The 27199-nt window shown below is 46.4% G+C and overlaps 1 protein-coding gene across 1 annotated transcript in view; it reads left to right on the top strand.

The window, feature by feature from the left end:
• The window catches only part of Bfsp2 (beaded filament structural protein 2), a 55675-nt gene extending 29659 nt beyond the window's left edge, over window positions 1–26016 (top strand). The window contains exons 5-7 of the mRNA XM_055629894.1: window positions 17783–17914; window positions 24001–24221; window positions 25939–26016. Of these exons, the coding sequence (XP_055485869.1) occupies window positions 17783–17914; window positions 24001–24221; window positions 25939–25942 (357 nt within the window). The 3' untranslated portion in view covers window positions 25943–26016. The remainder of the gene's footprint in view (window positions 1–17782; window positions 17915–24000; window positions 24222–25938) is intronic.
• Window positions 26017–27199: the final 1183 nt, after the last annotated feature.

The raw sequence follows: 27199 nt of genomic DNA, 5'->3' as shown, positions 1-27199 counted from the left end.
TATTATTATTATTATTATTATTATTATTATTATTATTATTATTATTATTAAAAGTTTGCAGGGGCTGAAGAAATGGACCACTGGTTAAGACCACATACTGTTCTTCCTGAAGACCTGAGTTTGGTTAACACTCATGTCAGACAGCTCCTGTTCTGGGGGATATAGCATCCTCTTCTGGCCTATGATGTCCTTGTATACAGAGAGAGACAGACAGACAGAGATAGAGACAGAGAGACTAAAATACATCTCAAAATACATTTCAAAAGTGCTCTGGATAAGCCTGACCTTCCTTCAGCCTTGAGGACCATGACATTCCCAAGAGTTGCCAAAAGACAAGGGAAAAATGACCTTTCAGCACTTGCCTCTCCCTGCCCCCCATCCCCTGAGCCTCCAAGGGCCATCCCTGCAGGATCTTTCCTAATTCTGTTTCCCTCAAATATTCACTCTTACTCCACCCCTATTTCTCCACTTCCTTTCCCCAACCTCACCCTATCTGTTGGCAGACATAACTATACAGGGCAAAGTGAAGTCAAACCACAGATCTGTGTTCGCCCTCTTTTAAAAGAGATTTGTAAATGTTTTATGACCCTGGGACCATCTAAAAACCTCAAGGACTGAGTTGTACTGAAGAGATGAGGCCACTGAGACCCAGAGAGTACAAGTGACTCCCCACAGTCACTCTGGCTGATCGGTAGCACCAGGATGAACTCTCCTGGCAACTAGTCCAAATAACTTCCTTCCACAGACAGCATCAACATCTTTCTCCTCCTGCTGCTTATCCTCGTTTTCTTTCCTTAAGTTTCTGAAGCAGGGTCTCATGTAGCCCAAACTGACCTCAATCTCCATATGTGGTCAATGATGACCCTGAACTCTTTCATATTGTTTTTTTTTTAATTTATGTATATGTGTGTGTGTGCCTGAGTATATATATATGAAGTGCCAAGGGATATCAAAAGAGGGTATCGGATCCCCTGAAACTGGAATTACAGGCAGTTGTGAGCCACCACGTGGGTGCTGGGAACCAGACCCAGATCTTTAACAAGAGCGGTGAGTACTCTTAGCCACTGAGCCATCTCTCCAGGCCCAACCTTGAACTCTTTGATACCCCCGCTTCCACCTGCTGAGTGCTAGGGTTAGATGCGTGCACCACCACACCCACTTTGTTCGTTTGCTTGTTTGAGATAGGGTCTCTCTGTGTAGCCCAGACTACACCTGACCTTCCCATTCTCCTGCTTCAGCTTCCCATGTGCTGAGATCACAAGCAAGCCATGAGAACATGGCCCACAGAATCAAACAAGCAGGGCTCATAAGAGGATGAAGCGACAGTTATGGAGACTGTGTGGGTCTGAGCTAGGTCCTCTGTATATATGTTATGGTTGTGTAGCTGGGTGTTCCTGTGGGACGCCTAACAGTGGGAATGGGGGTGTCTCTGACTCTTTTGCCTGCTCTTGGGACCCTTTTCCTCCTGCTGGGTTGCCTTGTCCATCCTTGATAGGAGGATTTGTGCCTAGTCTTATTGCAACTTACTATACTGTGTTCAGTCCACATCCCTGGGAAAACTGCTTTGAAGAGTAAGGGAAGGAGAAACTGTGGTTAGGATGTAATGTTTTGGAAAGGAAAAAGAGAGAGAGAGAGAGAGAAAGGAAGGAAGGAAGAAAGGAAGGAAGGAAGGAAGGAAGGAAGGAAGGAAGGAAGGAAGGAAAAAAGAAAGAAAGAAAGAAAGAAAGAAAGAAAGAAAGAAAGAAAGAAAGAAAGAAAGAAAGAAAGAAAGAAAGAAAGAACATTAGTTACCATTGGGAAGTGAGATCATGGGAAATTTTAAAAAATAAAATAAAAATACAGGTGTGCACCACCATACCTGGCTGGCTGTGTCTTTCCCGGCTTGGTTTCAAAGCTAAACCTCAGTTTGCAGCCTGACTCCCCTCGAGGCACCGCTGGAGTGCACATCGCACTGAGTGATTGTCTCTTTAAAAATGGACTGGGTCATTATCGTTATCAGAAACAAATCCTGCCTAGTGTGAAAATTAAAAAACCCACAAAACTGGTAATTATCATTCAGCCCTCATCTGAGAATGACTGTCAGCTCAACAGTAACTCAAACATTAATTCTGAACAGATTCATTAGTGTTTTTAACAGAGCAATCTGAAGGCCACATCTCATGAAAGACAGACAGGATTTGTTTTCATTTGGCCAGTGCTGCCTGGGCCTCTTGCAGAGAAGCAGAACTCAGAAAATATTTGCAGAACGAGTGAATTCCTCTGATTGTCAACAGAGATCAGAACTGACAGCCAGGATCCCTGCAATAAATAGCTTTGTCAGCTGTGGCTGTGCCCTCAGGGGCTGACATTTGCCTGCCCTGAGCTTCTCATGTCTGCTACTTGGCAGCAAAGCCAAATTCAAATGGCTTAGCACTGCTTCCAAAGGCCTTCAGAAAGGGAAGAAAAACAAGCATTTAATTACCTTTAGGCCCAAGGAGGCTGAAAATTAATTAACCTGATTAATTTATGTCTTAGTTTATGCTCCCCAGAAGCAGATCTTGAGATAAATATTGGAGTGGTGGTGATTTATTTGGAATTAGTGGGTGAGTCAGGGGTGGGAGAACCAATAAGGCAAAGCAGAGAAGGAAAGCTGCTCTTATGAGAGCAGCTGAGATTGGAGCAGAAGCTTAGAGGGATGCTGAGAAATGTGCAGAATATGGAAGGAAGACGGCAAGAGGGCAGGGACATTAATATTTCAGCTACGGATAGCCAACTGACCTTTCCAAGGCTTCAGGGAAAGCTCAAGCATAGATACAGAGCCGGGCAGTGGGGGTGCTAAACATTGAAAGCTCAGGGGATGAAGACAGGAGGTTGAGCAACTGTGGCAACTACTGCCAGCTCGTTCTGGTATGTGTTTGTTGGTGTGTGTGTGTGTGTGTGTGTGTGTGTGTGTGTGTGTACACAAGAGGACATGCTCAACTATCTGAGGAATGCTTGGAATGCACCCAGTAGTCCAGCAAGCCCCAGGAATCCCCCTGCCTCTGCCTCGATAGCACTAGGATTATAAGTACACCTGGCTTTGTTTATTTCTAACATGGGTTGTGGGGATCAAAGACTTCACAATTTCAGTGCAAACACTTTACTATGGACTGAGCTACCACCACAGCCTTCTTTGTTTACAGTGGGGACAGGCCTTCTGAGCCAAATCAGCCTTTCTGCCTGTAAGTGGTTCACACCGGGCATCTCCTTGCAGCCATGCAGGTGTCCCTAGTATAGCTGCCTTTGTTTTCAGTTCTAGCACAGTATGGAGGATCTGAGCAGAGGAAGCTGGTTTTACAAAACAGGGTGAAGACAGCTGGAACAAAAGACAAAATAGATCAGTCGCTTCAAGGCCACCTGACTTGCACACTGAGGATAGAGAAGCAGAGAGAAAAACAACTGATTGGATAGGTCAAGGTTACCTTCTGGTGTACTTCTAGGTTAGTTCTGACAACATCAACATCATCATCATCATCATCATCATCATCATCATCATCATCATCATCATCATCCAGTTGACATTAGACCATTTGGAGATTTGGCAGCGATGTGGCTAACCTTGATTTCTCAGAGTCAGACAAGCAGATGAGTTACAGCTCCGTGGGTGGGGGTTTTAGTACAAATGACTCCACTTTTATTTTTCCCCCTGGTATGCTGAGGTTTTCCCAAAGAACTTGTTTGAAAACAATGGCCTGTAGTATTCTTATCTTATCTTTTTAAATTTCATTGTTATTTGTTCACTTCTTATTCATTGAGTCAGGTTCTTGGTTCTTGCTTTGTAGCCCAGGCTGGCCTCCAACTCACAAGCCCCCTGCCTTTGACTCCCAAGTGCCTGGATTATAGGTTTATGTCACCACACCAACATATATACATATATACATACATACACACACACACACACACACACATCAAATGTCTTCATCTCTTTCACACAAGAAATTCTTCAAATACCAACCATGGTGTCCCACAATTCAATCTGATTCTGTGTGGTATTGCGTACCTGAGATTTTTGCCAGATCCTACAGGTTAAGAACTCAGTCCCACAAAACTGCCCTTGACTTCAGATGATAATCAAGACTGATCCTCCCACTTCTTATCGACCATTAGTACTTGGTGGTTTTCATTTTCCACTCCTCAGAGTATGTTAACCACTAAGGTAGCTCATAGAACCCAAGGAAAATATTCCCTTATATTTCTTTGATTCTCTATAATGGACACAACTAGAACAGACAAGTGGGAAAGATACGTGAGGTCGGATGTGTGATGAAGCAGAGCCGTGTCCTCTCCAGGAGCACTACCCACTCCACACCCCAACTGCCTACCAGCCTGGAAGCTCTCCAGATGTAGCTTGGCCTTCTGGGGTTCGTGCTGCCTTCATTCTAGATGCAACCGATTAAACCACCATTAGCAGTTAAGTCAGCTCTCTTGGATTCAGTCCCTCTCCCCTCCCTGAGTCAGGAATGAAGCAGAAAGCTCTAGCTTCTAATCACTGGGAAAGTGGGGGAGCCACCATCCCCCATACTCCCTGGGGTCTTGCCAAAGACATCTCTTTAACATAAACTTGGGTGTTATTGAGAGAGATTTATTACCAATGATAGAAAAACACACTTTTTTTTTTTTTTTTCAACCATGGAGCTATTTTAGGATCTAGAAATAAAACCTAATCATAGCTGAGAACACTACTTCGGCTCTCATCATCAAGGAAGTTGCCAGGGTTTTCAGAGTGCTGGCTGAGAGCCAGAGACAAAGACCAAAAATATAAAATATGTTTCATTATGTCACAATATCACATAATGGAGTACATTCTCCAATGTGTGGCCAATTGGCCTTCCAAGACCAACTTGGTAAATCACTGACGGGCCTGTTGTTCACCTAGTTCCTGAACAGATCCGGAAGCAGAGAGCCCACCCAGGAGCAGGGTTGGTCCATGAGCCACGAGACACTCACTGTAGCAAGGCCCCTCCCCAGCCTCCCAAAGGCTCCGTAACTGGGGCGCAAGTGTTCAGACACATGCATTCGCACAGGGCTTTTCACATTCAGACCACAACAGTGCCCATTTTACTGATGTGTTTAATGGAAAGTATGGGAGAGGAGGTGGGAAGGACCACAGGGAGGAAGGAGGGAGGGAAAGTCCTCAGGTCTCCCTAAGTTCATGTAAGCTTATGTGCTAGAATGTGACAGGATGTGAGCGTCTCCATGGTAGCCTTTTGACCAACAGGAAAATGATGTTCTGGGCAGCCCAAGAGATACTTTCAAAGGTGCTGTGTTCTTTGGGGCTGGAGAGATTGCTCAGCACTGGAAAGCACTGGCTGTTCTTGTAGATGGTTCAGTTCCCAGCACTAGGGTGGCAGCTCACAACTGTCTGTAACTCCTGTGTCAAGAGACGAGATACCGTCTTCTGGCCTTTAAGGGTACCAGGCATGCACCTGGTACACATACAAATAGGAAAAACACACATCCCTAAAATAAAATTAATCAGTTAAAAAAAAAAAAAAGAAAAGAAATGAAGCACACAGCACTCTTTCAAGAGGACAGAAAAACAGCATTGTGTCAGGCCTTTGGTCTGATTGACTCAGTCCTTTCCAGATGCTCTTACTCTTGATGAACTTTAGGTTAACCAACTTAGAGGCCTAGGGACACCTTCAAGAACTGTTCACTGCTGATGTACAACACAGCCTGGTCATGAGCTGATCTCAGAGGGCAGAGGCTGTGGAGGCTGAGAAACCCGTCCTCCCCACCACTACCAGTAAAGCAGAGGTGAAACTGTCCATCAGCTGCCTCCTCCTCCCTGGCCTTCAGCCACCTCCCACTGGGGGCGAGAGGTCCTGTCTTCTGTGCCCACGGTCCCAGTCTGGTCGTGGGTGGGCCTTTGCTCCCTTACCCTAGGCTGGCTGTGCAGTGATTGTCTGGATAGTACTGTTCTGCCTCGCTCCCCTCTTCCCTATGGTGGTCCCTCTGCCCAAAGCCCTCTGCCCATCCCACTTCCTGAAGCCTCAGTCCTTCCACTTGCTGCCCACCTCTGACTAGTCTTAGTCAGTTCCCATCACTCTAAGTTAGCAGCCACAAGGTTGTGTGTGTGTGTGTGTGTGTGTGTGAGAGAGAGAGAGAGAGAGAGAGAGAGAGAGAACTCGGTTGGTCCCTGGAGCTTCAGCCCCTTAACAAACACAGCCCTCCTCTGCTGTGCTGGGACAGGAGATCCTCACCTGACTCAGGGCAGCTTGAGGCATCTGTGGTCAAGAACTTTCTCTAAGCTGCAGCCATCAGGCTCCTGACAGTCAGAATGATGAACTGGACACACCATTAAGCATGAAGAGAGGTGGGTAGGACTGAAACAAATTGTGAGGTTTCCGGTCGGGGAAGTCTCTCAAAGCTATGAAGCTGGAAAGTGGAACAAGAATTTACATTCCTGTCAAAAAAGATAGCCTCACTGACGCCGTGTGCTCAGTATTTTAAGGTAAGAAAAGATCTCTTCAATGTGGTTCTAATTTGCATTCCTCATATTTTAAGGAGGCAGACATTCTTTTGATATGCTGGATTTCATACAAATTTGCTTTTTTTTTCGGGTAGTACCAGATCATGCCTTTTGCCATCTTTAACTTAAGTTTTGGGCGTTTTTCTTAGTTTTGCAGTAGCTCTTTTTATATCATAGAAGTTAGTTCTGTCAACCAGGTACCATGGTCCAAACCTGTAATCACTTCACTCAGGAAAATGGGTTAAAAAAAAATAAGAATAAAGAAAATAGAGATAGATTGGTTCTGTTTCTGGGATGTAAGGGGCGTGTAGGTGTGTGTGGGGGGGTCTGTGTGTGTGTGTGTGTGTGTGTGTGTGTGTCCATGAAGTAAGGGGTATGTACGATGTGTATATGTTTATCTGTGTGTGTGGTGTGTCTGTGTCTGTCTGTATATGTGTCTGTGATGTTAGATGTGTGTGTCTATCTGTTTGTGTGTCTGTGTATGTGTGTATCTGTGATGTAAGATGTGTGTGTGTATGAATGTGTAGATAGCTCTGTGATATAAGAAGTATGTGTGATGTAAAGAGTGTGTGTATGTGATGTAAGGTATGTGTGTGTCTATGATATTAGGAGTATGTGTGTGTCTGTAATATAAGGGTGTGTATATTTGTTAGTGTGTATGATGTAAGGTGTGTGTGTGTGTGTGTGTGTGTGTGTGTATGATGTAAAGTGTGTGCGCTTGTTGCCATGATACGCTATTTCTGTGGTGCGGCTGGATTGGGAAAGATAATCAGAGCAGCTTTTGAAAGAGAAAAGAGACTTCCTGTTGAAGTCCTCTTGCCCTTTGGTTCTTCCCTGAAGAAAATACAGATTTTGCAAAGGCCACACTCAGGTTCATCTCTGCATGTTTTCAAGCCTTAAAGTGGTCAATCACCAGTAGTTGAATGGCTGACTGCCTTCTCACTATCCATTCAAGCATGCCCACCCACTCATGCACTCAGAACCCACAGGTAGAGCTCAAGCCAGCCGTGTGAAGCTTTGGTTGGTGCTGTGAACACAGAGCCCCCACCTCAGAAGGATGCTTTTCCCTGGCTTCCTAATTTCCCTTACCTCACAGCATCTCATAGATGCTTTTCTGTTCCCATAAAATGTATAAAGATCCTACTTCTAAAATAGGAGATTTTCAAAGATGAAACAACCCAAATTATCCCTGGGGGATTAAGGTACTGTCACTCATATTCCACACATAGCCATCTCCTAGGAGACAAGTAAACAGGTCCCTTCTTAGGAGAATGATCGTAATAAGCAAAGACAGAAATACTATAATTTAGACTTCTCCAATAATTAAGAAAAATTTATTTTTCTCCCTAGGCCCGTGGGTGATCTTCTTCTACTGCTTGTAGCAATTCAGTTATGCTTAATTACCTTCAAATAAGTCCACGAGGCCATTAGCTCAGTGGTTCCTTTTGGCAGTTTCCACATGGCCTGAGACTTGGCTTTCTACCCCAGGGAAATTGCTTCAGAAGCCAGAAGGCTCTTGTGTCCACTCAAGGAGCAATGTGACCCTACCTAACCAGGCCGGCATTCTGCTCATGGTGAAGTTTGAGAGTCACATTATTTTTTTTAATACACCCCTGAGGAAGCCCTGTGTCACTGAGACAGGCTGAGTGGCATCCAGACTTCCCCCAAATAAATCCCACATCGGGCAGAAGGGACTGGGTTCAAGTCAGGGACGCATGGCCTGCCTGTTGAAAGCTCTCCACAGCTATGATTTTCTTGAAAACGTTTTCTGGACCTTGGAGCCTAGAATCTTCTTTTTCATCGATTCCTATTATTCTTAGATTTCGTCTTTTCATGGCTTCCTTGATTTCTTGGCTGTTTTGTAAACAAAACAAAAATCAAAACTTTTCTGATTTTACTTTTTCTTTGAGAGGTATACCAATTTCTGCAACTGTATCTTCAGCGCCTGAGATTCTCTCTTCCATCTCTCGTATTCTGTTGGTGATGTTTACCTTTGTGGTTCCTAATCTTTTCTCTAAGTTCTCCAGTTCCAGGGCTTTCTCTGTTTGTGGTTTTTTTTTTTTTTCTTTATTGATTCTAATTCTGTTTTCATGTCTTGCACCATTTTCTTCATCTGTTTAAATATGGATTCCTGTCTTTCCATGATGGCCTCTATTTTTGTTGTTGTTGTTGTTCGTTTCCTCGTTTCCTCTCTGTATGCCACTAAGTGTGCCTCTATTTGTTTGGCTGTTTTTGCCAGTATTTCTTTGAGAGCTTTGTTCCTTTCCTCTTTGTGTGCCCCTAATAACTGGATAAGCATAGTGTGGAGATCATTTTCCTGTGTTTCCAATGAATTAAAATATCCATTGATTTTGGGAGTTGCTTTTGAAGCCATGAGGCCCTGATTTTTGTTGAATGTGTTCTTATGCTGACCTCCTGCCATCTGCTTGTCTGTAACCTTTGCTGTTTGTTCCTGGAGTCTGTACTTCAGACTAGGTGCTTCTGTCTCTGGAGTCTGGAGTATTCTTCAGGAAGATGAGAGAGGTCCACCATTTTGAGAGTGGATGTTGGTGTTTCGGCTGTAGCTAAGGGAAGAAGGTCACAGGTGCATATGCGCAAGCGCGGGAGTGTGCATGGAAGTGTGCCTTGAAGGACAGGGTGCTAGAGCATGTAGATGCCTGGAAGTGTGCAGCGTAAGGGCAGGTGGTTGTGCTGGCACCATTCACAGGTGCAATGCGCACGCGCAGGTCCACTGAATGCCTCAGCGGCCCACAGGCCTGTCCTACTGTCCTCCAGGCATTCAGATCTGACTGGGTTGCAACATTTTGGCTCCAGGAACTGTTTGCCTGGACTCCACTGGGAGACCCACAGGACAGGGGCTTCAGTGTTGAGAACACTGTCCCAAGGATTCTGTGTTACCCACAGTGGGGGTTTGGGTGGGAGGGATCTGATGTCTGGCTGCTAGCATAGAGGGACCCTGGATCTGGGGCTCTGCACGCACTCACTTGAAGGTGCACTCACTTGGTTGCAGGCCTATGGGAAACGCACAAGGGTCCCGCTGGTTCTCTACTCTCAAATTTGTGTCTGCAGGGGCAATGAAAGTGTAGGAGGTCTGTCAGCTCAGTGGTGTCCACTGTTTGGGAAGGGAGACCTGTACTCGGGGTAGCCGCCTCTGCTGTCTCTCAGGCACCTAGCACGGAGGCTCCTGCTTGAGGCAGCAGCTGCTGCCTCAGCCAAGCAGGGAGGCCCAGGCTTGGGGCAAGGAGAAGAATATTGGGGCAGTGGGGTCAAATATTTACCACTCTCAGACCCTGGAGATGTCCACGGGTGACCTGGCCCTAAACTGTCTCAGCTCACAGGTTGTCCCCTCTCACCCAGGAAGCCTCAATGTCGATGTTCTGGCTTCAGCCTCCCCTCCACTCACCAATTTCAGAGTTTCAGACCCTGTGCCCCTCATGATACGGTGCTGACTGGTCGCCACCATCTTGGATCCTCCTGAGCTCTCCACAGCTAAATAAAATGTATCACCACATGGCACTTCAGTGGTTCGTAAGGCTTATAATCATGGGAGCTGGTCTTCCTATTGGAGACAAGATCTGGTCTAGTCCCATTCACAGGAGGTCCAGTTCTTCCTCAAGTCTCCAGCATGTGCTGGGCTCATGTTGTTGACCTTTTGTGAAGGTGGTTGAGTATGCCCTAGGTGTAAAGAGCCATCAAGCTACCCAGAAGGGATGCTGACTAATAGGTTGTCACTGCACAGCCAGTTCCTACTACCTAGTGAGGAGGTGGGTGGGAAGCAGGAGCAGACAGAAGGGCCACCATTCCACATGGCGGCATGAGGCTTGCCAAGAACACCCCAGAACAGAGCATCGCCTGAGGATTACCATGTGACAGAGACCGCCAAGTACGTGGCAGACACGCTCTCAACTCACCCAGACAGGAGTTCCGATTTTCATCCATTACTGAAGAAACTGAGGCACAGAATGGGTGGGAAACGTACCGAAGACCACACATGTAGCAAGCAGCAGAGGCGTGGTCTGACTGCAGGATCAACACTCCTTGTTGGTTCTTTTCTGTTCGTGTTTAGAGACAGGGTCCGCTGCAGCCCAGCCTGGCCTTGAACAGATTATGGTGCTAAAGATGACACTGAACTCCTTCCTGTCCCTCCTGCCCCCTTCCCCAAGTGCTGGGATTGCAGATGTGTGCCATCAGCCTAACACTCAGATGGACAGAGAGATCACATAAATTGGAGACTTCAGGTTTTGTTTTTGTTTTTTTTTTTCAGCTCAGATACTCCTTTTATTTATTTATTTTTATTATTAAATTTTTATTTTTTACATTAATTACATTTTATTCGCTTCGTATCTCAGCTGTAGCCCACTCTCTCATTCCCTCCCAATCCCACCCTCGTCCCTCATCTCCTCCCATGCTCCTTTCCAAGTCCACTGATAGGGGAGGTCTACCTCCCCTTCCATCCGACCCTAGTTTATCAGGTCTCATCAGGACTGGCTGCAATGTCCTCCTCTGTGGCCTGGCAAGACTGCTCCTCCCTCAGGGGGGGATGGTCAAAGAGCCAGCCACTGAGTTCCTGTCAGAGACAGTCCCTCTTCTTCTTACTAAGGAACCCACTTGGATACTGAGCTGCCATGTACTATATCTGAGTAGGGGTTCTAGGTTATATCCATGAATGTACCTTGGTTGGAGTATTAGTCTCAGAAAATATCCCTGAGCCCAGATATTTTGGTTCTGTTGCTCTCCTTGTGGAGCTCCTGTCCCCTTCAGGTCTTACTAACCACCTCTTCTTTCATATGATTCTCTGCACTCTGCCCAAAGTTTGGTGATGAGTCTCAGCATCTGCTTTGATACCCTGCTGGGTAGAGTCTTTCAGAGGCCCTCAGTGGTAGGCTCCTGTTCTGTTTCTTGTTTTCTCCTTCTTCCAATATCCTTCCCCTTTGTCTTTCTAAGTGAGGATTGATCCTCTTACCCTCTTTAGGTGTACAGATTTTAGTATGTTTATCCTCCTCCATTGCTGGTGGGAATGTAAATTTATACAACCACTTTGGAAATCAATCTGGCGCTTTCTCAGACAATTAGGAATAGTGCTTTCTCAAGATCCAGGTATACCACTCCTAGGCATATATCCAAAATATGCTCAAGTATACAACAAGGACATTTGTTCAACCATGTTCATAGCAGCTTTATTCATAAAAGCCAGAACCTGGAAACAACCCAGATGTCCATCAACGGAGGAATAGATACAGAAATTGTGCTAGATTTACACAATGGAATACTACTCAGCAATTAAAAACAAGAAAATCATGAAATTTGCAGGCAAATGGTGGGATCTAGAAAAGATCATCCTAAGTGAGGAATCCCAGAAGCAGAAAGACATACATGGTATATACTCACTTGTAAGTGGATACTAGACCCATAAGATAGGATAAACATACTAAAATCAATTCACTTTCTTAAGAATGAGCATGGGGGCTGCTGGAGAGATGGCACAGGGGTTAAGAGTACTGGCTTCTTTTCCAGAGGACCTGGGTTCAATTCCCAGCTCCCACATGGTGGCTCATAACTGTCTGTAACTCCAGCTCCTGTTACTCTGACAACCTCACACAGACATACATGCAGGCAAAACACCAGCGCATGCAAAAATTTAAAAAAAAATTGTTAAAAATACATGGTAGCTAGGATATGAGGATATGAGCAAGGGACATCTCATGGGCAGTGAGGACCCCCGAGTCTGTGCTGAGGGTTAAAGATATGCTGGGCTTCTGTCAGAATCTTCCCAGAGCAGTGATTCTTGACCTTCCTAATGCTGTGACCCTTTAATACAGCTCCTCATGCTGTGGTGACCCCAACCATAGATTACTTTCCTTGCTGCTTCATAAGTTTAATTTTGCTGCTGTTATGAATCATAATGTAAACGTCTGTGTTTTCCAACAGTCTTCGGCAACCCCCATGAAAGGGTTATTCAACCCCCAAGTGGGTAGTGACACCAGGTTGAGAATTGCCATTCTAAAGCAATGTGCTGTGCCCTCCTCTTCTAGATCAGGGGCCCTAGTGATCCCAGGAGCTATTGTGTCCCTCTCTCCAGGAAGTCATTGAAGTCAGCATGTTCTTGTGAAAGCCAAAAGCCACACCCAGAGGTGTGCAAGGCTGCCGATGGCTCCTAGTTCAAAGCAGAGAGCGTGGGTGACTCTCACACCCACAGCAAGTGCTTGGGGAGAGAGGCAGATGCAGGTTGAACCCCTGAGAGCTCAGCATGGATGCACAAGCTGTCAGAACACCTGCTGTTTCTGAAGTCGGAAAGTGTGGCCACTTGCTGCACTCTCCCTCCCGCTAGCAGCCCACTCTGCCCTCCTCACCCCACAAAACAGTTTATCCTTCAGCTTTGAGTCATAACCAGCGCTGCCGGCGAGACCGACAGTGGTCATCAGAAAAGTGGCCAGGTTTAGAGGTTTGGGGTTTTTTCCCCCTAGTCTTCCTTCATTACTCTCCACTGCAATAGTTCAACTCCTAAATACTTGATTATGATTACAACAAACTGTGTATGTGTGTGTGTGTGTGTGTGTGTGTATGTGTATGTTTGTGTATGTGCATGTGTGTGTGTGCATGCAGGTGTGGGTGAACTTGGGAAGGTCAGAGCTATCTTCATCAGTTGCTCTCCACCTTGTTTTTGATATAGGATCTCTCACTCATTGGCTAGGCTGGCTGGCCAGTAAGCTCCAGGGGTCTTCCTGTCTGCACTCCCCACCCAGTTCTGGGGTTACTGTCCCCCCGTAGTTCACATGGGTTCAGGGAATCTGATCATCATTCTTATGATCATCAAGCACTTTGTTGACTGAGCTAGCTCCTCAGCTGTGATTATAATTGTGTGTGTGTGTGTGTGTGTGTGTGTGTGTGTGTGTGTGTGTGTTGTGAGACAGGGTCTCAGTATGTAGCCCTAACTAAACTCACTGTGTAGACCAGGATGGCCTCAAATTCACAGAGATCTGCCTACCTCTACCTCACAAGTGCTTGGGATTAGTGGTAGATGTCACCACTATAATTTTTTAAAGACTTTTTTGTATTTTACTTGATTTTATATGTATGGGTGTTTTACCTGCATGTATGTGTACCACTTGTATGCCTGATGCCCTTGGAGGTCAAAGAGGGCATTGGATCTCTTTGGAGGGACAGATGATCCTTATCTCCTGTGTGAATACTGGAAAGCAAACCTGGGTCCTCTGCAGGAGCAACAAATGCTCATAATCACTGAGCCATCTCTCAAGTGGGAGAGTGTGAAAATTCAAAATGGCAGCATGCTCTCCTGACCCGGAAATGGAGGCAAGGTGTCAAAGCCCGGATGTTGATATCTTTGAATTTTATCATATACCCTAAACAAATATACTGAGTCCTGCCTCCCAGGGCTTGGGGCCGCAAGACTACTGTTGAGTCTCTGAGGAGAAATCTGTGGGCAAAAAGTTGAAACGGAAACAGGGAATTATTACATTTGCCAGAGAGCAGAAACATAAGGAGCTGGTGGAGAAGAACGCACAGAATTTTTCAGAGTTAAAGCAATTTGCTGTGAGTATCTCATGTACTATTGATTTGAAGGGCAGGGTTATAGTAGGAAATCATGCTAGAATACATGGCGATCAAATGAATTTTTTTTTTCTCTTCCAACCTTCAACCAGAAGAAAGCCTTGTGGTTGGAGCTGGCAGATCTTTCTGCCTCTGCTATACTTAGTAATCTTAACTATCAGCAAGAAAACAGGCCATGAGACTCAGGCACCAGGCAGGCAATGGGTAATAGAATTGACAGATATTACTCTGTCCTCATATTAGTAACATCTCAGTCATCTTCTGTGTAAGGTGAGCGAGGATGTCTTATCAGTTCCTTTAGCATTCTAGAACTCTGATCCCATGGACCAGGCATCCCTAAGAGTGAGCAATGCAGATTCCCAAGCTCTGCTCCAGGTCTCCTGCATCACAGCCTCCATTTTCATAGTCCCAGCTGACACTGGTGTCCACTGATGTAGTAAAATGAGGTGATCCATGAAAATCTGAGAAAGACCCATCTCCAGCTTAGAGGTCTTAAGTCAGTGGTCAGAGGCAACTGCATTGCCAGGGCTGGGAGCAAGCCATGGCTGCACAGCTGCCTCTGTCTCTCACAAGCCATGGGATGATGGACAAATTGCTCAGGCTCTGGGCCTCCATCTCCTCATGTCAGTTAACGTTAGTAACAGCAGGCGATTCCACAAGGTCATAAAGAGTCAGTGAGATAACGAACCTAGAGTTATCCATGATGCTGGGCATAGCCTAAGAGCCTAAGGTACATTAATCACTCATCATCACAGCAGTAGTTGTTATGTTCAATGCGTAGCGGATTTCACAGACTCACTTTTTGGTAGTTTTTGCTCTTTTTGTGGTGGTAAGGATCAGACCCAAGACTCTGCCCATCAACTACAGCCCCAGCTATGTAGAGAAATGACAGGGATGGCCAGGGAGGTGGTACTAACACCAAACCTGACCCAGAAATCACAGGGGGTATGGTGAGAACTGTCTCCCACATGTGCACCATAGCATGTGTTTGCACCCATCTGTGAGCAAGTGTGTGCACGCACGTGCGCATGTCAAGAAATGAATAATAAATAATAAAGAAAAATAACTATAAAATGGAATCTAGCTAGGTGGCTCAGGACAGAGAGGTGCCTGCTTCCAGGCCTAACGAGCCTGAGTTCAGCTCTCAGAACCCACACTGATTGTACAAGAAAGACTTGAAGAACTTGTCCTCTGCCCTCCGCCTGTACACTGTGGCACACAAGCACACATTAAGCGGATGATGTATGGCCAATAGCTTTATGCTTTTAAACTTCTAAAAGCTTCCACGTGTGTAGTCTTCTGGAAGCCTGGGTCATCAGACGGCTCTTATTTGCTGTCACCTGCACTTGTAACTGTGAGAGTTACAAGTAGCTGTAGGTGTCCCCAGTGGAGCTCTGGGGGTCCGAAGCCACTGGCTTAACCAGGCAGATCTGGGCTGTGTTTCTGCTTTCCTCCGGCTGCTACCCAGCCCTCAGCGGCCATTATGTGGAGCTCTTTGCAGCCTCCACTCAGCAAAAGCTGGTGTTCCTGCTACTGAGAGGAGTCTCTGATGGGGGCTTCCTAGGCAGACAATTAGATGGGAGGATTCTGTGAAGGCTTCTGGACATATTCACATGTGGCTCAAAACGGTACTTTCAGGAAGCTGGGAACCCAGCAGAGAAAATAAATAAATAAATAAAGGCTTTCTTGGCCTCTCTGCACTGGCTCAGAGACATCACATCAGAATGCACTGAAAAGAAAGGGTGATCTCATTTTACCATCCACCAGGAGAGGACCTGATCCCCGGAGAGCACTGGGAGGAATCAGAACCCATCCATCTCGCTCTGGAAAAAAAAAAAGGTTGTGAGCCCAGACCTCTCCTTGTATTCACAATTGTACCTGCCTTGGTTTGTACAGTGAGATGGGGAGTGGGGCCCGAGAGAGGTGGCCCAGCAGGCGAAGGCACTTACCACTGAAGCCAATGGCCTGAGTTCAGCCCCTGGACCCACACTGTGGAAGAAAAACTGGCTCCTGTAGAGTGTCCTCTGACCACATGAGCCATAGCACACATGCAACCACGTGTGTTCACCCACACAAGCATGCCCCCAACACACAAATAAATAAAGTAATATTTAAAAAAAATTTAAAGGGAAAAATTACTACCAGATATAAAGATCCATATATATATTTTTTTTTTTAAAAAAAAAACCTGGTGCTGGAGAGGTGGCTCAGCAGTTAAGAGCACTTGTTGCTCTTGCAGAAATCCCAGGTACACTTTCCAGTACCCATATGGTAGTTTGCATCTGTAACTCCATTTTCAGGGAATTCAGTACCATCTTCTGACCTCCACAGGCACCAAGCATGCACCATATATGTACGGGGCTCACACATATACACAGGCAAAACATTTACACATAACAATAAAATTAATAAGCTTTAGAAAACCCCTTGTGGAAGGAAGGTGTGGGGACCCGCACCGTCTCCCAGCATGAAAGAGAATTAAAAAGTCCTCTGAAGGATAATTTGTCAGTATCCTTCAAAAGGCATATTGATGGACACATGTAATCTTAGCACATGCAGGTTGAAGCAGGAGGACTGAGAGTTCGAGAGTACATAACGAGACCCTACCTTTACATATATACATAGTTTGTCTAGGGGATTTATCCCTTAGAGATGCCCTCTTGGATGGAAAAAGGGGCATCTAAGGTTATTCTTTTTTTTTAAGATTTATTTATTTATTTATTATGTATACAATGTTGTGCCTGCATGTACACCTGCATGCCAGAAGAGGGCACCAGATCTCATTACAGATGGTTGTGAGCCCCTGTGTGGTTGCAGGGAATTGAACTCAGGACCTCTGGAAGAGCAGCCAGTGCTCTGAATTACTGAACCATCCCTCCAGCATCCTCTAAGGTTATTCTTTACGCTATTGTTTGAAACAGGGAAAATCCGGAAACAATAGCAGAGTCCAGTTCCAGTGGGGAACTTCTATATAAATGATAGTACCTCCAAACAAGACAAAGCTATGTAGCTGCTCAGAGACTATGATCGCCTTCACATGCTAGCAGAAACTAGTTTCTAACACATAGTAAGTACTGTAGCGAACACAAGAAGGCAGTTTTGCATACTTATTTATAAATACAGTTGTATAACATAAGAATGTTCTGGTCAGTGATAGATTAAATATGCAACATTGGGCCCAAAGACTATGTCACCTAGTATTTTCATAGCCACCTTTGCTTGTGCAAGCATAGTGCTGTAATGTTCACATAACATCAAAATCCCTTTGCAGATCTCAAATGCTATTTGTGCCGTTAATCAGTGCGTGAAATTTTTCTGAAAGGAGGCATGAGAAACTGGAAACAGGAAAACTGTGTGATTAGAACACAGGAAGGAAAGGATGAAGACACCCTACTGTTATTAGTCAGAGAGAGAGAGAGAGAGCAGAGAGACAGAGAAAGAGAAAGCAAGAGAGAGCACAGAGATTGACCCCAGGGTCATATGCTTGCTAAGCAAGTAATTTGTCATGAGCTACAGCCTTCACCGTGTCTTTAGCAAATCTTTTGAATGCTATTCTATTTTCAGTCATCAAAGGTTCAAAACAACTTTTTGTATATGAATTGGTTAGCAGATTTGTGAGGGTGGTGCTATCTTTTAGTCTGCCAGAGAGTTTAGAAGGGGCTGAGGAGGGGAGATGGGTTCAGGTTTGTAACTCCACTCACCCTGAGACCTAACTCTCCACAGCAGCAGGCGGAGGTGGTCCACGTATCCCAGACCCAAGAAGAAAAGCTGGCCGCTGCCCTCAGTGTAGAGTTGCATGACACTTCGTGCCAAGTCCAGAGTCTCCAGGCTGAGACGGAGTCGTTAAGGGCTCTGGTGAGTAAGCCAAGAAAAGCCCTGGTGGTTTTGATGTTTAACTCTCAACTGTCAAGTCTGAAGTCTCACAGCTCATAGTTTGCAAAGGGCTTCCTTCTCACAGGATGTGGTTTGGGCGCCTGAAGTGTCTTCTGACCTCTGAGACTCGTCATCAGATATTGAATCATACCTAACAAGTACCATAGACACAGCGGGGCCCTGTGGAAATATCCCTTACCTGCCTCTGCTGGGAATGTTGGCTGCCGACACCCCTTCTCGGCTGCCCTGCTTCCTCAGAGACTTGCCACCAGCCGAACAGAAGGCTTTTGATCCAAGAAGTTAGGCCATGCCCCTGACCCAGACAAGACAGTGACAGATGAGGGTTTTGAAAACTTCAAAACCTACTAGCTTCAAAATGGAAATAGCTGCACAGAGCTCACCCCAGGATCAGGCAGTAGCTGGATCTCAGGAAGGCTACATCCTTGCTTAGCATCTTCCCTGTCCTGTCCTCTTTTCCTCAGTCAATCCCTCTTTCCCTGAGAGTAGTCTTGTAATTGTTTATATGTGCCACCATCCTTGGCTCAAGCTCTGCTTCCGCAGTACCCAACCTCAAACACCTAGGAAGCTCAGGCTCCATGTGGTTTGCAAGCAGGTGCCTTGCAACCACTAATTATTAGTAATTAAAACCATCACACTCAGCCCCCTGTATCCATGGTTTCCCCATCTGCAGATTCAATCAACCTCGGACTGAAAATACCCATGAAAAAAACACTGCACCTACTCTGCACTTCAGTCTCTATTTCTTATCAGTGTTCTCTAAACAGCAGCCTAATCATCTATGCAGACGCACATCATGTCGCCTGTAAGTCATCCAGAGATACTTTATGAGATTTAAGGAAATACACAGGAAGACTGGGTAGGTCGTACGCACATATGATACCGTTTTCTGTAAGAGATTTACATCTATAGATTTAGCTATCCAAAGGCACCCCGGAACCAACCCCACACAGCTCCTCAGATAACTGAATTAAGCATCCCCTTCTGGTCTCTGGTTTGCCTGAAGCTCTAGTAGGATAGCATGACGTCTCCTCCATTGTTCTAACCACAAAGCATTGTTGGACCACATGTGGGCATCAGCATATGCTTTTATATCTATGTTGCTCAGAAAAAATAAAACAAAACAAACAAAACAAAACAAAACTGGCCATGTTCCAGGAGCTATAACCAAGTGCTCTGAGGACAAAAGACTGATTAGACAACCCCCCCCCCCGGGAATAAGGGTCTCCTATAGAGGAATTGATATCACCTTAAGTGTCACAGGGCTCAGCCTATGAGAGAGTGACGAGGGGGAAGCCAGCCCCACTACTGGAGTCAGTATATTTACTTTTCAGTGGGTATAGAGAACAGCAAAGTTGGGGCAGGATCTAGAGGGCCCCATCCACCAGGAAGCCTTGACTGTCACTACTTGTCTCCTAGCCATGGCAGTCCCGTGAAACTGGGAAGTATTTCTCAGACCATGATCTTGAACCCGGGCTCCTCTCCTCACTGGTCATATGACCTTCTGAGCTTCTATTTTCTTGTTTGTCTAGTAAGGATCTATTTTAGTCATCCTATTTACCTGCTCTCTTGGTGGCTCACGCTGACAGTGAATCATGTGCTCCAGCAGCCTGTGATTTAGGAAGAGGTCAGCAGGGACAGCCCTTCCCTATCCCTCGTGGTGTCTGCAGAGGACACCCACAGGTGGCCTTTCTCAACTCACCTGTGAGATGCCTCAGTTGTGAATCTGTGTCCTGCTCTCTGCAACCTCTCCACATAGCTAGCTTGCAGTTCCTCGTATTATGGCCGTCTTGTTGCTACGGCGGGACTTCTGATGAAGCGCCTGGCTTTCCTTAAAGACTGAGCATAAATCAGCCCCTCCCCGACCTCTCAGCTTTAGAGCGGCTATCATGTCTATCTTCCTCTATTGGTCGAAGCCACCACAAATGATCCACTGAGCCCTGACTCTTGGCAAGGTCACATTGAGAAGGACAGTGCAGGATGGTGATAAATGTTGCAGCTGCCTTTGGAAATATGATCTGTCCTAAGATCAGAATAGAACTGACCTCAGAAAGTCACTGGGATGACTAATTAGATAATGCATGTCAAGCCTTTTACATTGTGCCCGACACAGGCAAGCAGTCAACAAATGGCATCTATTATGATTTATTGTGCAAAACTATAGCCACTAACTCAGGAACCCCAAGTTGGCATCATCAGCCACCTGGTTACTCCACTTCAACCCCACACTTGTAACTGCTGAAACAAATGGAAAAGGAACTCACATGCCAAGCAGAAGACTTCAGAGTAATGGCATTCCACCTATGCTCATGTCTAGCCCAAGATGGGCTAGCTCTCTCCCCCGTGGGTTCCAAAAGATCAAAGCTCCCATTACTGTGCCTTACAGCCAAGATGAGGAACACAGGCTGAGAACAGGGGGAGAAGAGAGTTCACCCAGCTACCCTGAGTCAGAATAACCTGTGGGTACACAGTTACATAGTGTCCATAACTCCTGGAAGCCAGACAGCTTTGCTGGCCAAAATTTCAGCTCCGTTGGCTACTTGGACACTGTTTGTATTGAGAGCCAGGCACCATTAGGCCTACTGAACTCTGTATTTAGTGAAATTCGAGCCCAGAATTTACCAAAAATAATTATTACCTTGCTTTCTGGAGGATTTTGCAATTCAAGAGAAGTCCCTTCCAGCCTTGAGGAACCCAGAGGAATGAGGAGCCTCTGGGGGCTCAGAGTGTTACTGGTGTCATCCATGTCCCTAGAGCTACAGAAGATGAAATAGGAGCCTGGCCAGAGCTGCTCGGGCTCAAGCATCTCTGAAGGACCAGGCATCTCCTTCTAGAATGTCAGGAGCTTAGCCCAGCATAGTGGTGCATACCTTGGGAGGCAGAAGCAGGTGGACCTCTGTGAGTTCGAGGCCAGCCTGGTCTACATAGTGAGTTCCAGGACAGCTGGGGGCTGCATAGTGAGACCCTGTCTTGGGGGGCAGGAAGAGAATAAATAATGAATGTCAGAAGCTTAGGTAAAGATGCTGGGCATGGGGTCTAAGAGTGGGATAGAAGGTCCACAGGGTCTCCTATAAGGGGATCTCATGAGTGCACCCCTCGGACGATATCCTGAGTCATCAAGGAAAACCCTCAGGCCACGTGGGGAACTCACCTAGAATGTTGGGCAAAACTACAGACAGACAGCCTGAGCATGTCTCTAAATCACAACTGTTACAGCTCCAGTGTCAACAACAACACACAAAGACAAACATGGGTTTAGAAGTCTGCTCAAAACAAAAATCCATTTCCTTTATAAAACAGGAGAGAAAATCCAGATCAGTAGAAACAAATGATTTTTCAAGTCTAGGCCATTTGTATACCCGCTGCTGTAAAGGAGTCTCAGAGCCCACAAGCCAAATAGCAACTGAGGCCCAAGGCTGCTCTACACTTAGTTCATAGTGACCTCACATGTCTTCCTAAAAGGCACTAGGCTGGGCACCTGACTCAGGGTTCACGCGTCCCGTGGAGTTAACATGTAAGGGCTGGAAAGAGCTCAATTGGCAAAGTGTTTGCCCTGAATTCCATCTCCTAAACTTATTAAAATGGAGAGGGAGAGAGATGAAAGCTGGACATGGCTGTGTGCCCTTGTAATCACAGAGCTGGGGAGGACAAGCCCAGCCTAGCTGGTGAGTTCCACGCCAGAGAGAGACCCTTCCTCAAAAAGAAATGTGTTCAATACCTAAGGAATAAAAGTCTGAAGTTGTCCCCTGATTTCCACACACACATATACGTGTGCACACTTATACTGATGTGTAGCTGCACACACATGAACACTCATGAGATTTAGCTAATATAACAGCACAACAAGGACCTTCCATTTCAGCTACAGTAGTCAGAAGTCTATTTTTTTTTTTAAAGCATGCCCTGGAGACTAGAGTACAGAAAGTTAATTCGTCGAGATTTGATTGAATTCAACTCAGAAAAAAAAAAAAAATGTTTCTATGTGTTACATAGCCAGTATAGTACATGACCTTAATCCCAGCACTCAAGAGGCAGAGGTTTGCCAGATCTCTGTGAGTTCAAGGCCAGCCTGGTCTATATAGTGAGTTCCAGCTATATAGTGAGACCCTGTCTTTAAAAAAGAAAAAGAAAACAGTCAGGTACTGAGGCTGCAGAGATGGCTCAGCAGTTAAGAGCAGAAGACCCAAGTTCAGTTACTGAAATCCATGTCAGGTGACTCATAACCACCTATCTCTCCAGCTCCAGGGGGTCATTTGGCCTCCACAGGCACCTACACTCATGTGCACATACCCTCACGCAGACACACATGAATTCACAAAATTAAAAATAATAAAATGTTGGCTGGAGAGATGGCTCAGACGTCAGGAACACTTTCCTGCTCTTGCAGAGGACCCAGGTTCTGTTCCCAACACCCACGTGGCAGCTCACGGCTTCTGTGACTTCAGTTCCAGAGGGTCGGATGCCTCTCCTGACCTCCATAGGCTCCTGCACACATGTGATGGACACACACCTCACTGACCCCCACCCCCCCACTGGCCAGTGCTTGCTTTCAGGGCACAGTACACAGAAAAAAAAATGAGAGGAAAGGTTTTCAGTCTGATGGAAAGAGAGAACAGTAGGACAATGATGTCACCCTGTAGCAGGTGCCTTCATCCAGGTGACATATATACCAACCACATGGTCTGCACAGGCCCCTTCCGAGCACTGAGCACACAGAGACTGGTTTCCTTCTAAGTTTCACCACCTTGTGTGACAGGCGCATCCCTTGTGGTAAGTACACTGGGGGAGCCATGGAGAGGAAGGGGAACTCCTAGCACAACTTAGTTGTAGTAAGGACTGAGGAGCATCGAGGAAGGCTAATCTTGTTAAACAAGTGATCCCTGAACTTGAACTTGAGGATGAATAGGAATGAATCGAGTGAGAAGGCTGAAGGGGCAGGGTGAGACAGTCCAGGTATAAGAAACGGTACATAAGAGGCTGTACATAGTGGCTTGCACCTTTAATCCCCAGCAACTTGGCGGCCAGATGGATCTCTGTGAGTTCGATGCCAGCCTGGTCTATATGAAAAGTTCCAGGATGGCCAGACCCTGTCCCAAAAAAGAAAGGAAGACAAAGCTGGGTGTGTTGGAGCACACCCATAACCCCAGCACTCGGGGATCATACGAGGCCTCCTTGGGATGGTGTGATGTTTAATCAAAGGAGATAGAAGCCCAGATGTGTGCTATAGTGCAAGGTACTATCTGAGCTGTGTGGGAAAATGTAGGAAGGGCAGAAACTAAAGTCAGGGTGATGCCTGAAGAGACCACTGAGCTGACCTCAGGTGATAAATGTCCAATCCCAGGCCATGGTGTTGGGAGAAGAAAGGGGGCCCGGAATGTGACACCCTCACAGAGGATGTAAGAGGCGGGGCTCAGGACACACTTCCCAGTTTCCCCTTCTGTAGCTGAGGAAAACAACTGTGTTGGCGGTACCAGTGCAGGAGTCACGGTCTAAAAGCTAGCAACCTGAGTGAGGTGATCACAGGCCATGCAGACCCAGAATCCCTTGCTTGATGATCTCTAGCTCCTGGTGGGGCAGTAGGAACCCACCAGGGACCAGAGGGAGAGGGCCTGACAAAGATGTATTAGTAAACACTCAGAAAGACACTGAGAGGTCATGGTCAGACACACCCATTTCAGCTCTCCTGCCCATCAGAAAAAGTCAGTGAGGCAGAACATCGCCTTTTTTTTTTTTTTTGGTTGGTTTGTTTTGTTTTTTGAGACAGGGTTTCTCTGTGTAGCCTGGCTGTCCTGAACTCACTTTGTGGACCAGGCTGGTCTCAAACTCAAGCAGTCTGCCTGCCTCTTCCTCCTGAGTACTGGGATCACAGGTGTGTGCCACAGTGCCTGGCTGAGCGTTGCCTTCTTATTTTTCCCTAGAACCACTAAGACTGACCTCTGGTCTTTGCCCCAGAGTTGACAACATCATTGTCCCAGAAATACGGGCAGAGCAGGTCAGTCCCACACTTCCTACCTGGAGAGCCCAGCCTGATGACCTTCACTCTTTTGTAGAAACGCGGTCTGGAAAACACACTCCATGACGCCAAGCATTGGCATGACATGGAACTTCAGAACCTGGGTGCCGTGGTTGGCAGGCTGGAGGCAGAGCTGGCAGAGATCCGCTCAGAGACGGAGCAGCAGCAGCAGGAGCGGGCACATCTGCTGACATGCAAGAGCCAGCTGCAGAAGGACGTGGCCTCCTACCATGCCCTGCTGGACAGACAGGAGAGCAAGTATGGACATCCGTGTGTCTCAGTTCCCCTTTATCTGCAGGAAGAATGCTCAAGGCGGGGAGGGAGGGGGGCTGAGTGGGTAGGGAGAGGGCTTGCCTAGAGTACACAAAAAAAGCTCTGGTTTCCACCCCCAAGCACTGCACAAAACTGCTCAGGATGACCCCAGCTATCACATTTCATGCCAGAGCAGGAAAGAGAGTAGCAAGAAGCCTTTTTCTTAAGTGACTCTTAAACCTTTTTTTTCTTTTTTTGAGATTTTTATTTATTTTTATTTTAAGTGTGGGTCTTCTGCCTCCATGCAAGGTGCATCAGCTGTGCAGTACCCATGGAGATCATGCCATCCACGTCTGCCAAAATCATACGCACATCTACATAGCCATATAAACTCATAAGCATAAATACAGGTCTTCTCTAACCAACGGGCATCAGCCTGGGGCTTAGCTTTATTGTAAATTCTTTCCAGAAGCCCTTATCTTTATTTCTCCTCATTCTATCTTTAGACTTCCCTCTAAGGTCTACTCCATAGCTCATTGAATTAAGAATAGGACATTAAGCCGGGCATGGTGGTGCATGTCTTGAATCCCAGCACATGGAAGGCAGAGGCAGGCGGATCTCTGTGAATTCGAGGCCAGCCTGGTCTACAGAGCAAGTTCCAGGGCTACATAGAGAAACCCTGTCTCAAAAACAAAACAAAACCAACAAAACAAAACAAACAAACAAAAAACTTCCAGGTCCAGGAGCTTTGACTGACACCCTTTCTGGCCTCCACAGCACCAGGCATGCATATAATACACAGACATGCGTGCACATGAAACACCCAAACACATAAAATAAGTACACAAATTTTCTAATAAAAAAAGGACAGCAACTGTAAAAGACGACTTAGAGGAGCTAGTAAGATGGTCTGCAGGTAAAGGTGCTTGTTGCACAAGCCCGAGGCCTTGAGTTCAAGCCCCAGAATCCACATAAAGAGAGAACTGACTCCACAAAGTTTTCCTGACTTCCATCACGTGCCGTGGCATGCATGTGAGTCTGTGTATATGTGAATGCACATGTGTGTAAACTCACATGTGTGTGCGCACACATGCAAATACTAATAAATAAATATAAGGTAACAAAAGTCAACTTCTCACAACTCAAGAGAGAATGGGGAGGGTCCAGTTGTAGGGAGGGATTCACCCATGGCTTCCTGGCGAAGCATCCCTTTGCTGGGAGAGCCACCTGCAAAACTTCTGGCCCCTCCTTCCTAGAGGAAAACATCATCTCTCCCTTCCCCAGTCCAGTTGTTTCCTGTGGAATGTGAAAGCCAGATGTTCCTAATCGCTCAGATTCCTATGCACATCTGAATAAATATATAAAGTCACTTTAGATAAACGTGGAAGAGTGAGGGCATGGGATGTAGTTCAAGAACATAGCACCCACTGAGTAGCTGTTCTGCACACGTCCAGCCCCAGCCCTGGCTGCCTCCATTCCCTCCTGTGCCCACCAGAACGCCACACATCCCCAGTGACTGACAGGACTCCCATCCCAGAGTCCCAGAAGTCATTTGTCTAAACTCCATCAAAACCACAAAACAGGGGTTCGAACCTTGGCACTGTCTTATTCCAGAGACCACATTTTTTTCTCATAACACAGCTTCCCTTCCCACACTCCTACTGTGGTATCTTCACCGATGCTCTGTCTCCGTTGCTTCTGATTCACATGTGTTTCTTTTCAGCTAACGGGGGGAAAACCAAAAGCAACTTCCTCTTTTCACAAAGAAAGCTCTGCCCTCCTCAGCAGTCCAACCATGAGGATGTTTGAGGAACTTCAGCCGCTGCTGGATTCCCTGGTTGTCTCAAGGAAGAGGAGAAGGCCCTTCTGCTAAGTAGTCTGTCTGTAGCTTGACCAACTTAGGCCTCTCTGAATAAATGCTTTGCGTGCAGCTCCAGGCTTCCATTTTGTGGCTGACTCGCTGTTGGTGCAGACACTCTGTTCTGTCTACGCATCTCAGGGACTCTTTGGGGACTGGCATTGGTATTTTACGTGTATGTGTGTTTGTTTTGTTGGTTCGAAGGATGGAACCCAGGGCCTCATGCATGCTAAGCGTATAGTCTATCACCACACTGCTCTCCCATTCCAGGGAGCCGTTCTTGGATATTTCTGGAAGGGATGTTAAGGGATATTACTGGTCTCACCATACTCAGGGTCAACTGCCCCATTCATTTACAAGTTCTGGGCTTCACAGGTACCCCAGTGACACACAAATACACTCACACATAAGCACACACTTTGGCCAGAACGGGGATCAACCCGTTGCTTTTACTGAGCACACCATAACTGCAGGCATCACAGGGGGTTCTGACCTCATGAATGCCCTGTGGTGCTTATTTACATGCCCACACGTCTCATTTGCTCACGGCACAGCACCTCTCCCTTACTTTCAGCCCATCGGGGAACTAATTAGGTGGTGGTTGCTCACCCACTTTCAGCCTCAAGTCTGCTCTTCGGGATCCTCACACCAGCCCGCTCCTCAAGGCTTAGGCCAGCCAAATATATTCAGGCATCTGCCTCCTACGCAGCCAAGACTGCCCTGTCTTCAGATTAAAACTGAAAGCGCCACCTGTGTCCTACCGCAGTGCTCTGAACCCACACACCACTACATCGCACCACAACGGTTTTAACACTTCCATTTCTGTCACCTTCCTGCCACGCGGACCAAGATAAGCTCAACCTTTGTCCCCTCTGTCACTGTGAGCATCTCATCCCAACAGAGGGATATATCCAGTGGAGGAAAGTTTGAAGACCATCGTATGTAAAGCTCCAAAACAACAAATAAACATTATTTATATTTATTTAAAAACAAAGGACTGGGGGGTGGGTGGCAGAGGCACATACCTTTAATCCCAGCATTCAGGAGGTAGAGAAAGGCAGATCTCTATGAGTTCAAACCCAGCCTGGTCTACAGAGTGAGTTCCATGACAAGCCAACGGGCTGTT

The sequence above is a fragment of the Psammomys obesus genome, unplaced genomic scaffold, assembly GCF_907164565.1.
Source record: "Psammomys obesus unplaced genomic scaffold, mPsaObe1.curated_primary_1811, whole genome shotgun sequence".
NCBI lineage: Eukaryota > Metazoa > Chordata > Mammalia > Rodentia > Muridae > Psammomys > Psammomys obesus.
This window is presented reverse-complemented; position numbering and strand designations above follow the sequence as displayed.